At 40.0% G+C, this 13,803-nt stretch overlaps 1 protein-coding gene and 1 pseudogene across 1 annotated transcript in view; one reads left to right on the top strand and one right to left on the bottom strand.

Moving 5' to 3' along the window:
• PRKAR2B (protein kinase cAMP-dependent type II regulatory subunit beta) overlaps positions 1–13,803 on the top strand; it is a 109,238-nt gene that overhangs the window by 21,978 nt on the left and 73,457 nt on the right. Inside the window, exon 2 of the mRNA XM_043588603.1 lies at positions 5,237–5,272. Coding sequence (XP_043444538.1) covers positions 5,237–5,272 — 36 coding nt within the window. The remainder of the gene's footprint in view (positions 1–5,236; positions 5,273–13,803) is intronic.
• Positions 5,516–7,224, bottom strand: LOC122487749 (annotated as a pseudogene).

Raw genomic sequence — 13,803 nt, 5'->3', positions numbered from 1 at the left:
AAAAAATGCTAGGAGTTTTGTAAATCATATTTGGTTGCTTTTTCAGACAGATGATACATTTCCTATTTTTTTCTTTTTGTATTCTTCTAGTCTGCAGTATTGTGTGTGTGTGTGTGTGTGTGTGTGTGTGTGTAAGTAAATGCACACAGAGCATCCACAGAATAGGAAAATCTGAAGATGGAAACCAGGAGTCTGGGAAAACTTAATTTGACTTGTCATATTTGAAAACATCATCTGTTAACCTTTTCTTTTGTGAGTTTATACTGCTGTCTACTTACTATGTTTTGAAAAATGGTAATATTAAAATTGGTCATAGTAACTCACAGTAAATAAACATCAGTTTCTTATATTTGAATAGGAATTTAGAATTTACAGGCATTTTCAAAGATGTTTTCTTTAAGTTCTTTAGTTTGTTTTAGTTTTTTTGAATTCTTTTCTGAAGTTCTTAAAAAATTTTTTTTTTGGTGTTTATTCATTTTTGAGAGAGACAGAGTATGAGTGGGGAAGGGGCAGACAGAGAAGGAGACACAGAATTCGAAGCAGGCCCCAGGCCCTGAGCTGTCAGCACAGTGCCCAATATGGGGCTTGAACCCACAAACCATGAGATCATGGCCTGAACCGAAGTCGGGTGCTTATCCGACTGAGCCACCCAGGCACCCCTCTGAAATTCTTTTAAAATTCTTTCTTAAAACCCCCTGTGAAAGGAAGCAGGCAGGTCTTATTTTTCATATTTTAGAAGTTGAGAATTGAAGTCAAAGTTACACTATCCATCTCAGGTGTCACGGAATGTGTTGGGGCGTGGCCCCAGTTAGGGCAGACCTCCTGACATCCAGTTGGTTACCCTGCCCTTGTGTGGCAGCCCTCGTGGACAGAGTTAACTGGATATTGGCAGTGTCCTTCCTCACCTCCCTCCTACTCCCCTTCTCTGTACCTAGTTCCCGAGAGAGAACACAGGCACACTGGGCCCAGATGTACATTGCTTTCTTCACAGCAAGACTCCCATCCTGAATCACAACCTTCTTCCTCATTTTGGTAGCTAGACTAAAAAATCTAGAGAGTTGTGGAGATTATTATTAGTTTTTTTTTCTTAATGTTTATTTTTGAGAGAGCACGCATGAGTGGGGAAGGGGCAGACAAAGAGGGGGACAGAGGATCCAGAGTCTGATGTGGAGCTTCAACTCACAAACCACAAGATCATGACCTGAGCTCCTGAAGTTGGATGCTCAACCCACGGAGCTACCCAGGCGCCATGAGGTTGCGATCACTTGTGCTTCGTCCCTGCAAACGGGTATGGAAGGATATGGATATAAGGGATTGAGTTCTTGGTAATTGTTGTCAGAACCCAGTGTTTACCTTGACTACTACATATCACTTGCCTGGTGCTCTCATCTCCTTAATTGCCCCTATACCATGTCCCATTCACTATTGGGAGGTAGAAATGATAGTCATATAACTTGTCTACTCACAATTTAAAAATTGATACAATATCTAGCAAAAATATAAAGGAGAAATAAAGGAAAGTAATCCATAGTAAGTAAAATGTATACCAGCAGGTGTGGACTTCAGTATGTACGTGGTCATTTAGTACTGGTGACTCAGATACCTGAAGTGGCATTGCTGCAATGACAAGATTTTTTTTTAAATGTTTATTTCTTTATCTTGAGAGAGAGAGTGTGTGTGAGCAGGGGAAAGGAAAAGAGAGAGAGAGAGAGAGAGAGAGAGAAAGAGAGAGAGAATCCTAAGCAGGCTCCATGCAGTCCATGTAGAGCCCGATGCAGGGCTGAATCTCACAAACCGTGAGTTCATGACCTGAGCCAAAATCAAGAGTCTGATGATGCTTGGGGCGCCTGGGTGGCGCAGTCGGTTAAGCGTCCGACTTCAGCCAGGTCACGATCTCGTGGTCCGTGAGTTCGAGCCCCGCGTCAGGCTCTGGGCTGATGGCTCAGAGCCTGGAGCCTGTTTCCGATTCTGTGTCTCCCTCTCTCTCTGCCTCTCCCCCGTTCATGCTCTGTCTCTCTCTGTCCTAAAAATAAATAAACGTTGAAAAAAATTAAAAAAAAAAAAGAGTCTGATGATGCTTAACAGACTGAGCCATCCAGGCATCCCAATGACATGATTTTTTGAAATGATGAATGTCTATTAGTAAAATTCCAAAAAAAAAAACCAAAATGCAAAAAAATCCTACAAAATCTTTTTGATTTATGGGGTAGTTGTGGCAAATGCAATGTATATTAAAACTGTGTAAAATAATGGTGTTTATATATAAACATTGGAATGATCGAGGTTCTGATGGTTAGAAGTTGACTTTTTTTGCCAATCTGAATGTCCAGCGGGATACTTGAAAGCAGTGCAGGACAGAGTGGTGAGATTCAGGACAGTTGTTGGTTGTGCATTGTCCACCAGATGCCAAGGACGTCCTCTGAATTACTTTGACAATTGGAAAAAAATGCCTCCACAAAATTAGAATACACTTTCTAGATGGCGATGGCACTTGCGTTGCAAATCTCTGCCTTAAACACTTCAGAAAGATGTAGAAACCTAAGGGATCCCAAGAGAACAAAGACTTCCCAACATTTCAGATCAGAAACTACTAGTGCTGTGATTTCATTGTCTCAAGAGCCTGGAGAGAGCAAGAGGGGAATGTCTACTCTATTTTTGCTGCAAGGCTGAGATAGGTTTTTTTCTTTGTTTGCCTGCACTATCTCTTCTCAGCATTCCTGGGGTGGAAATGTTTTGCACTCTCTCTGTTCTCTGTCCTTGGAGTTTGCTGGGGAGGCTTTCGAAATCTAGACTAGGTTCTGAAAGTGATGTGAAAAAGGGGTTTGAAAGTGTCTAAGAAAACTTTTTCCTTTATGTGGTAAATATACATAACATTCAGTTTACCCGATGAAATGAAAGGTTTTTTAATGGAAGTAATTTGTCACTTTGCAAATATATGGTTAAATTATTGTGGTATATATGTAATGGTAACTATCTCCCTTGATCAGCTGGAAAGATAGAATTTTCTGTTAACTGTAGTATTTTAATCATAGGGCTTGTGAATTGTTTCACAGAATTAATCCTGGGGCACCTGGGTGGCTCAGTCAGTTAAGCGCCCGACTTCGGCTCAGGTTATGATCTCATGGTTTGTGGGTTCAAGACCTGTGTCGGGCTCTGTGCTGACAGCTCAGAGCCTGGAGCCTGTTTCCAATTCTGTATCTCCTTGTCTCTCTGTCTGTCCCTCCCCTGCTCATGCTCGGTCTCTCCCTCTCAAAAATAAATAAACATTTAAAAAATTTAAACTTTGAAAAAAAATTAATCCTTGGTAACAGTGGGAATCCACATGGAAGGAAATTTTTACCTATTATTGTGTGATTTCAGGAGCTAGCAATTTTGCTTTCTCTTTTCTCTGAGGCAGCATTTTGGTGCTAGATGTGCCTCGGTTCACATTCTCCAGCTCTGCCACAGAGTGGCTTTGTGATCTAAAGCAAATGAGTATCTCTGAGCTTTACTGTAAAAATGTCCTCATCAGTAATATGGCCATGCTGATATTTAATACAGTTGTTGCAAAGGTTCCTGTGAAACATTTGACACAGTTTTGTTCTAGTACAAGTTCCTATGTATCCACATTTTTCATGGAGTATAACCATGGTGCAGATAAAATTTTTGTCTTTTTAACGAATTTTTTTTGAGTTTATTTATTTATTTTGAGAGAGAGCAGGAGTGAGTGGGGGAGGGGCAGGGAGAGAGAGAATGGGTGCTGCAGCCCAGAGAGATCATGACCTGAGCTGAAACCAGGGGTCAGACTCTTAACTGAGCCCCTCTGGGTACCCCTTTCTTTGTCTTCTTTTTTAACCTGACCTATTTCCATAGTGTAAACAATTTTTATAATTACTGTTTTGAAGTATTAAAAAGTATTATAGCATATAATGACATTTTGCCACGAAATATACTGTGGACATGATGTCCTTTCTGTGTATAATATGAACCTTAACCTTACCTGCTTATCTCAAGAAATAAAGCTCTTGAAAACCTCACTTCTTGACATAACTGTTAGCAAAAGCAGGAGGAAACAACAGGCCTGAGTTGAGTCTGGGCAGTGGGCCCATCGTAGGCTTCCCAGGTGAGAGATGCACGTCCACAGACCACCCTTTAGTATGCCGTTTTGGAGGCCTTGACCTCCGGGCTGCACAGAAATGATCAGAACTATAAATATTAAATCTGAGAATACCAAAGATATACTGTGCTTCACTTCATAATGATTTCAGTGTAAATGAGCATTTTTCATTTTGTCTTCTCTTTTTTTTTTTTTTCATTGTGAAAGTGATGCTGCTACATAGAAGTCTCCTGTCGACCAAGAAAGAATCCACAGAAGGTTTAAGCAGACAGATATTTATTTGGGCTAATTAGAATTGCAATTCAGGAAGCACAGATTCAGGGAGAAACCCAAATCCTAGGTTGTTGCTGGATCCAAGGAGGTCAAAGGACAGGGTAGAGTTATCAGTCAGAGGGCCAAGGGTATAGTTCTCGTTCAGGTCCTCTGTGCAGCACAGGGATTGAAACTAAATTACCTGGGATTGGTTGGGTTAATATGCAGATAAGGGGTTGAGCTTGTTCAACTGCATTGGCTCCTTTTGAAGTGCAGAGTGAGGTGAATTCTGGTGTTGCGATGAGGAGGAAGTTCACGAGGAGGAAGTTCACGCCCAGCTGAGGGCTTGCAGCTGGCTGAAAGGGTTTTTTTCCTTAAAGGTCATGGTTTTTCTGATGAGGTCGTGCATAGATTCCTCCTCCTCTGTGGCCCCCCAGCTCTGTTTTAAAAAGAGACTCTGTTAGCTAGGCTTGTTTCCTGTATTTTGAAATCTCCTTTTATAAGACATATTGATTTTTCTTTCCCTAGTAGTATTTCTGTTAGATAAATCTCTAAAAGTGGAGACACACACAAACCCTGCATGGTCCTTGATGTGATTGCCAAGTTGTTTCCAAAGATATTATGTAGATTTACATAGAGATCCCTAGTCAAGTAGTTTTAGCCATCCAAAATTTGGGATTTTTTAAAATTTAAAGTGTTTTGTGGGAGACTAATTTAACAGGTGAAATTTTAATTTTAATTTCTTGGCTACTAGTGAATTTAAACATTTAATTTTCATATATTTGTGACACTTCCTTTTGCATTATTTATTCTTATTTTTTCTCTATTAACTTATGTAATAATATGTATAATAATATGTAATCATATTGTTTTGTTTTTTTCTTTTAGCTCCGGTAATAAACCGATTCACAAGGCGCGCCTCAGGTAAGCCAGCCTGTATTGTGATTTTACTTATTAATGGTGACATTTCTTAACTAATAATAGTGGTATTGGACAAGAAGGTATGGTGAGAATAATTACTGTGGAGTAATGATTTATTTGTCGGTCATTTTCCCTGAAAACAACCATGTGATGTAATCAAGAACTAGGAAATAATTGGAAATGGCCTCTCAGTGTTTAAACTTATAATCAGACGGTGCATTGGAGCTAATGCACATTTTTTTTTTTAAAGGAAATCCCAGTTTCTTTATTATTGAAAACCATCAACTGGTTGTTGGAAGTAGGAGACTAAGTGAAACCTCATACCTGCCCAAGGGCTTTCTCCTGAGCCCCACCATACAAAGGAACGTCTCAAACCTATGCCCTTTCCTCCCAAACTCCAAAAATTAGGGGGATCATTCAAAACTATCTCCAATGAGTAAACTCAGTGGTTAAAGGTTTCTTCTGGGGACCAGTGACAAAGTTAGCCTTATTAATGAAGGCCACAGACCAAGCCAGAAATGCCTAAAGAAGTAAGGGTCCTGAGGGAAAAATCCTAGTACAGACTCCATACCTAGGCATTTTCTGTTAGGTTTAATATAATCTAGGCAGACTGTGCAGGTCCACTAAGAGGAAGGATGAAAACACTGCCCGGTGGAGACATGTGAGTGGTGGACAGCAGCTGATACTCTGACCCAAGCTTGGAAGGCAAGCATTTCCTCCTCCATCATCAGAGATCTCTCCCTTCTTCCAGTGAAAGTTGGCCACAGCAGTGGAGGCCTTCCCAGAGGGTTCCTGTCAATTCCCTGAAAGCCTCCTTAAAATCAGAAGCAGCACCCTGCCTAACTGAGGCAGAGCCAAAGGGAAAACATAAATAAAAGGCCCAGGCCTCAGGCAGGGCCTGTGGTTAAGGAAGGGGCAGGACCTCAAAGGTGAGGAAGCACTGACAAGGCAGGGATTCTATTTGTCCTTCTTGCTTTCCTGTCTGGCGCTTCAGTGGTGTTTGGGGCCACAGGCTGCTCCTCAGGGATGTGATCTCCAGCCTTTGATAGCTTCTTGGCCCTTTGATACAGCTCATTCAAGTTGAATTCTCAGATCACATTCTCCTCAGAAGGTGCAAGAGACAGCTCATCCTTTTTTGTCAATCTGTGGCCGCCGCATGACCTCCTTGCCACCTTGGAACAGGATCAGAGTAGGGAGCTGCTTGGCGAGGGGCGACATGCTCACTTTGTACCATGTACTAACATCAGTGTAGCGTCCAATGTCCACCTTCCCCAAATTTAGCCCTGTACAGTTGTACTTGAGGGAGAGGAAAGCATAGATAGGAGCAAACAACTGGCAGTCATTAGACCAATTGGCAAAGAACTCCACAATCTAGGTGACCCTCCTTTTCCACTCCAGCTCTTCATCAATGGTTTTGTCATTGAAGTACTTGATATACTCAGGGCCCATATCCGGCTGGGGGGGGGGGGGTCTTGCATGTCATCAGGAACACTATGCGAAGTGTGATGTAAAGCAGGCCCATACGAAAATCCAGACGGAAGAAAAGAATTGCATTGGCCACTTTTCTAAACATGAAGTTGTTGCCTGTATGTTGCTCCACAATGATAGATCTGTGGTTCTTCATCATCCTGGTGGCACTGAGGAACATCAGGATCTCTCCTTCTTTCCAGAGTCACACAGGTTGCCGTCTTCGCGTTGCGTGGGGAGACTCCCAGTGCACCTTTTTAAATGGAGACCCTCACCCCAGTTTTATTCCTGCTCTTGATCAGTTATTGTCTACATGGTTAGCTGATGTACCAGCCACAGTTCAGAAGCAGTGATTTAGAAGATGGGTAAAGGACACCCTAGAAACAGTGGTGGATGAGAGTTTTTAAGAAGGGACAGGATAACTGAAAATACGGGTGGGAGAACTTGTCGTCCTGAGCCATTTGGAATAGGAGCTAATTGCTTTACATTTGTTAATGCCCCTGAGGCTCTTGCTGTCTTAGAGATATCATAGGAACCGAATGCCTAGTCACTCACAGTGATAGACCTTCGCCACTGACGAGTGCTTGGATTAGATTCTTGGTACGGTGCACTACCTGCATTGGTAGGGAATACTGGACACAGTTGAGAACATTTCTGTCCAAAATGGTTTAAGTAAAGTGAGTTTGGGCATTGAAGCGGATCAACTATTTGGAAAAGTTACTTCCGTGGAGTGCCTTCTTCTCTGAAGACAAATGACACTGCTAGGTTTGATTTGAGAAAATTACTCTTTCTTTTAAATATGACTAGAATTTTTTTGTTGTTGTTGAAAAACATAAGGTAGATGTTTCAGACACATCATTTTTGACATTTACATAACACAGATGAGTAATTTATTTCATAAAATCACCTCATTTCCATCTGTGCTGTATCATTAAAGGTGTTTTAAGGTTAAGTTTTATTTATTTATTTAAAAAAATTTTTTTTTCAACGTTTATTTATTTTTGGGACAGAGAGAGACAGAGCATGAACGGGGGAGGGGCAGAGAGAGAGGGAGACACAGAATCGGAAACAGGCTCCAGGCTCCGAGCCATCAGCCCAGAGCCTGACACGGGGCTCGAACTCACGGACCGCGAGATCGTGACCTGGCTGAAGTCGGACGCTTAACCGACTGCGCCACCCAGGCGCCCAACAGTTAAGTTTTATTTTTTATCTGCTGGCAATTACTGGTACGATTTATTCTTTTTTTTTTTTTAATTTTTTTTTTAACGTTTATTTTTGAGACAGAGAGAGACAGAGCATGAACAGGGGAGGGTCAGAGAGAGGGAAACACAGAATCTGAAACAGGCTCCAGGCTCTGAGCTGTCAGCACAGAGTCCGACGCGGGGCTCGAACTCACGGACCGCGAGATCATGACCTGAGCCGAAGTCGGCCGCCTAACCGACTGAGCCACCCAGGTGCCCCTGGTACAATTTATTCTTATTCTGTAGTGACCAAATCTGTGAGGAAAGAGGCAGGGATTAAGTAGATGTGCTGTGTGGGGATAGTATCTACTTCATCCTCCTGAGCTTTTTGTATGCTGAAGACATACTTATTTTAAATGTTGCAAACAAGGAGCGGATTGTAATGGCTTTTGTGGAATGAGGAATTATGCTTTATGTCAGCAAGGCATCGGACGTTATCCCAGAGTAGAGCCATCAAATGTGAAGGTGCTCCAGTGCAGGGATGTTGTCTTTTATGAGCAGTGGTGGCAAAAGAGAGGAGCAATAAGATGGAATCTGTAGTATGGTACCTTGTCTTCTCATAAAATTCTTTCCACAGCCACATAGTTTAGGAATTTTAGATTAAATTGTCTCCTTTTCTGTCTCAAACTGTGTGATATGAGACATTTATATCTGGGCAAGTTGCGTTAGTGTTTGTTGTACAGTATACTTATCATCAACTGATAAATCAGGGGCTCCAGCATGTAGGTAAATTTTGAAGCACCATTATTTTCGTATCTCTACCACCACTAAGTCTGTGTCCGGTGTATCTTGGGAAGACTTGGTTGGAAATGTAGAGAAGGTGAAATGCCAGCAAAGAAACACTCATTGAAGTCAAATGTTGTGCTTATTCCAAGAATCACGGGCAATGGGAAATGTCAGGAAACAATCTGACTTAAAGAAAAACAAACAGGATGATGTCAAGCTTAAGGGTTGTACTATGTACAGCAATAAGCCAATAAGTACAATGCATACATTGTACTATGTAAGCAATAAGGAGTAAAAGTTGTTACCCTAGTAATGTAACATGCTGAAACTCATTATGAGAATGGATCTTGACATGGAAGGAAAAGAGGACCAGGTTTTGGAGACCCCCTGTGCTAAGCATTTTATGTACATCTTCAATCTTTCAGGCAAGGAAAATAAAATTCTATTTACTACCTTAGATAAAAAGAGCAGTGCTATAAGAAGGAAAAAAAGGAATGGGACCTGTTAATCATCTACATGTCAGTAATTTATATGACTTTCTAATTTTTTTATAGAAGTTTGTCTAAAACTATTCCAGGAAAGAAGAATATTCGAACAGTCGTAAGCCATCCCGAGGAGGAAATTCTGTAGTTCTCTTTGTTAATTTAGTGGCTCAAAGTAACTTAATTTAGTAGTAGAGATATATGTCAGTTTCTTTTAAAGTATCATTTCCTGAAAATAATAAATGTCTATTTAAAATGTAGAACTTCATACTTGGTCATTAACAATAATTCTTAGGATATCTTTTTCTGATGGAGTTTTATTTCAGAAATAAATTTTCTTTTCAGAAATAAACTATAAAACTTATGTAAGACCTTTAATTTTGAAAAAAAAAATAAGTCAGGTAAAATCAACCAGAAACTTATGCGATATGAGTTTTTTTCTTATTCACTATTTTAAAATAATCATTACAACAGTAACTCCTGTGTAACATGATATAACATGCTATGGGTATTGCTAGGTAATCAGTTGCTGTTGATTGAGTGAAAACAGAGAATATGTTACAATATATTTCTCAACTTGTGGCTGAGTTCTATAAATCTTTGAGGTTTTGGCTTTTGCTATTCATACTCCATCTTTCAAAAATGAATATTTCAACCTGAGTAATTGGAATAGAACATTTCTCCGTTTTGTGTCTTTTTCATTTATTATAGTTCATGAGGATGAGGCAATGTTTACGTTAAAAAAGTATTTAACAAATACATCATTTAGGATCATTTTGGGGCCTGGGTGGCTCAGTCAGTTGAGTGTCCAGCTTCAGCTCAGGTCATGATCTCGTGGTTCATGAGTATTGAGCTCTGCGTTGGGCTCTGTGCTGACAGCTCAGAGCCTGGAGCCTGCTTCGGATTCTGTGTCTCCCTCTCTCTCTGCTCCTCCCCCGCTCGTGCTCTGTCTGTCTGTCTGTCTCTCTCTCAAAAATAAACATTAAAAAAATTATTTAGGATCGTTTTTGCACCTTAAACAACACTGTTTCTGTTCAACTCTCTTCATGTGTTTTTAGTGCCTGCCTACAAACCTGTCAGTTTTTATTTCTATACGTAGAAGGAATCTGTATCACCTAGCAATTTTCTAACAAAATTCCTAGAGTCTTAAGAGCGTGTAGAGGTTTCACGGCTTCATAAGCTGGTTTTCCACTAGGTGCGGGAATGAAAGGAGAACAGTATGGGATGATTAATGGGAACCCAGATGGGTGTTCGATTGGTTCAGTTCTGCAAAACATGACTGGAACTGTCAGGTGTCTTCCAAAATCCAAATGAAACATACCTTTGATATCTTCCTGAAAAGCACCCCATAACCTTAATTTTATCATTTAAAAAAATTTTTGTTTTTATTGAGATACAGTTGACATATGACGTGTGTGTATTTAAGGTGTACAGTGTGTTGTGGCACATGGGTGGCTCAGTTGGTTGAGTGTCTGGCTCTTGATTTTGGCTCAGGTCATGATCTCAGGAATTGAGTCCACGTCAGGCTGTGCACTGACAGTGTGGAGCTTGCTTGGGATTCTCTCTCGCTGTCTCTCTGCTCCTCCCCCACTTGTACTTGTGCTCTCTCTCAAAATAAACCAAAACAAAAAAATTAAGGTGTAAGATGTGTTGATTTGATATATTTGTATGATGTAACATGATTACCCATAGCCTTATTTTTAAGCAGTACCCTGTGATCCTAGTTTCGAGCAAAAGAAATCCTACTTTTGTTCTTTTTTTTTAACCCATTTCTGCTCTTCATCATCACTTCTTATCGGGACATCTTTTTTTAAGTACACAGAAGTCATACATAATCTATTTTATAATAACATGAGCTATTATGTGATTATATGTAACATACATAAAATTAACATAAAATACACATAATCTATTTTAGAATTTTGATGGCATTAACATTGACTGTTTGGAGTATTTTGGAAGATTTTTCTTCTTGGTGGAAAAATGGCAATATACCGTTTATTCTCATTATTAAAAATTAATGGTAGCAGTAGACACAGTCATTTGAAGAGTAAAACTTTACACAGACAGCAGTCCTGTTGCATTGTTGTTCATCTAGTATATTATATGAGAAAGACTCTAGAGTGTGGGATTTCACAGACTTGAGTTCAGATCACCTGTTTACTGTTTGAATTTGCATGTAAATTATTTACCACCTTGAGTTTTACTTTCTTCTTTTCATTTTCTTTCAGTTTGGGATCATAACAGCTATAGTCAGGCTTGTTACGATGGTTAAGCTAGATGGTTTTTATAAAGCGGAGTGTCTAGGCTGTCAAAAATGTTAGCGGTCAACTGTCTTTTCTGCACATAGTTTAAAACAAAACAAAACAATAAAACCCTCGGTGCTGTGCCCTAGCCTGTCATAAATAAGCCTTGGGGCATCACAGCACTATTGGATATCATTCCTTAATATGGGTCATCTCTTTTTACTGTTTTCACATTATGGCTTTTAAAAAGATTATAATGGTTTTCCTCTGTGGGTTTGTCTCTGAATTGAAGAAAAAAGAAAAAAAAGAAATTTCTCTTTACTCTTGAGATAGTGCCTTGCAGTATGAAGTCAGACCTCTCTCTGATTTTGTTTAACCCCAGGATTTTACTTTGAAAAAAGTCAAGCCTATAGAAGAGTTTGAAGAATAGTTCAGTGAACACTTTTCTCTAGATTTCCCACTTGTTCCTATTTGACCCTTCTCCTTGCTTTGGTACACACGCTCATACCCACACTTTGTTTTTTTACTGAACCTTTTAGGAATTATGAATACTTCATGTGTATCTGCTAAGAACAAGGTCATTGTTCTGCATAATACTACACTCAAGGAATTTAACCTTGGTACAATGCTGTTATCTAATATATACAGTCCAGTGTCCTCAGTTGTCTTGGTATTTCCTCTCTTCCTGTATAAAGGATAGCCAAGCTTATTCAAGGATTTTATGTTGCTTTTAACTGTCATGACTCCGTTTTTCTGATCTTTTACAAACTGACTCCCTGAAATTTTTGAAAGCTGCTTTCTTGCTTGCTTGCTTGCTTGCTTGCTTTCTTTGTTTCTTTCTTTCTTTCTTTTTTCTTTCTTTTTGCAGTTCTGGACGTTATCCATATCAATGAAACTGTTCCCTGTATCACCAGTTGTGAAGTCTTAGCTCACATGGGCATGTCCACTGTCTGGTCACAGTGCCCCGTTGGTGACCGTGAAGCATTTGCATCGAGTACTGCTTTATTTAGTACCGCTTTCACGGATACTGTTGAGCATTACTTGTTCTAATACATAATTATTTCTTATAAGAGAAGTGAAAATGGAACTCCAAATTATGAATTTGGTAATTTTCTTTTCTCATGTAGATAATTAGCCACTTTTCAATTTTTAACCATCTTAAGAGCATCGAATTTTGTAGTGTATTTTTAACAGAGCTAAAGTTTTATAATTTTCTCTATGTTGGCATTTAGAGTAATTCAGAGGTGAAATTAAAGTCTTTAAATTTCACACACCCTACTGTGTAAAATGATATATTAAAAACTCAGTAAAATCACCAAAAACAGAAAATGATTAGTCCTCAGGGAAGTAGTGAAATAGCTAAAGTTCAGATCTTTTATTGAATCCAATTCAGGGGACATATGTTTCCTTGATTTAGGGAACATATGTTTCCTTTTGTTTTGTTGTAGAAATACTGTGTGGCTTTGGTGTTCATTGTTTTCTTTCTTTCAAGTTCTGTGATGAGAGCTTTTAACCCCCGTATTTTTTGTTCAAGAGGTCATTCTCATGTTGTCCAACTAATTTGCTGGAGTGGATATATCTACATTAATGCTTTATTTTTGAACTGAATTTTGGAAGCTCATTTCAAGCTTGCTAATCACGAACACTACATAATGCATACAAGGAGGATGCTGCTTTCATTAATTCACTAACTCATTCTGCAGACATCTACTGCATCCCTCCTGTGTGCCAGGCATAGTGGTAGGAGATGCCAGAAGATATGATGCAGCCCTTCGGAAGTTCACAGCCTAGCAGGGAAGCTGGCTGTGACTGTGGGTGGTGAATACCGTAATAGCCACAAAGGGAAAGGGAGAAAACATACAGTTCTTCCAGCACAGCTCACAGAAAGGATGCTGGTCGCTAGAGCTTATAACATGAGTTTCAACAGGAGAACAAGGGGAGTATCTGTGCATTGTCACTAAGAGCTACCTGTTTTTATCATAAAGTCCTTTCTCCTCGGATGGTGCTCTCTTCTTACCCCGGCAGCAAGTACCTTGTGGCGTGGAGTAAACAGCTGCCTAAGGCTGTGGACAGCAGGGGCTTAAGGCCAGGATTTATTTCTGTGTTTAACTCACCATTCCTTCAAAATTTAGTGTCTCTCTTATCAGAAGAGACAGTATAGGCTCTGGATTCAGGGGGACCTGGGTTGAAATACCAGCTTTGCTACTCACATATCCACTTATTAAAAGTGTGTGTGTGGTGGTGGGGGTGGGGGGTGCCTGGGTAGCTCAGTCGGTTAATCATCCAACTTCTACTCAGGTCATGATATCACGGTTTGTGGGTTCCAGCCCCGCATCAGGCTCTGTGCTGACAGCTCGGAGCCTGGTGCCTGC

The sequence above is a fragment of the Prionailurus bengalensis genome, chromosome A2 (assembly GCF_016509475.1).
Source record: "Prionailurus bengalensis isolate Pbe53 chromosome A2, Fcat_Pben_1.1_paternal_pri, whole genome shotgun sequence".
NCBI classification, from domain to species: domain Eukaryota; kingdom Metazoa; phylum Chordata; class Mammalia; order Carnivora; family Felidae; genus Prionailurus; species Prionailurus bengalensis.
Note: the sequence above shows the minus strand (reverse complement) of the source record. Positions and strands in the feature narration are given on the sequence as shown.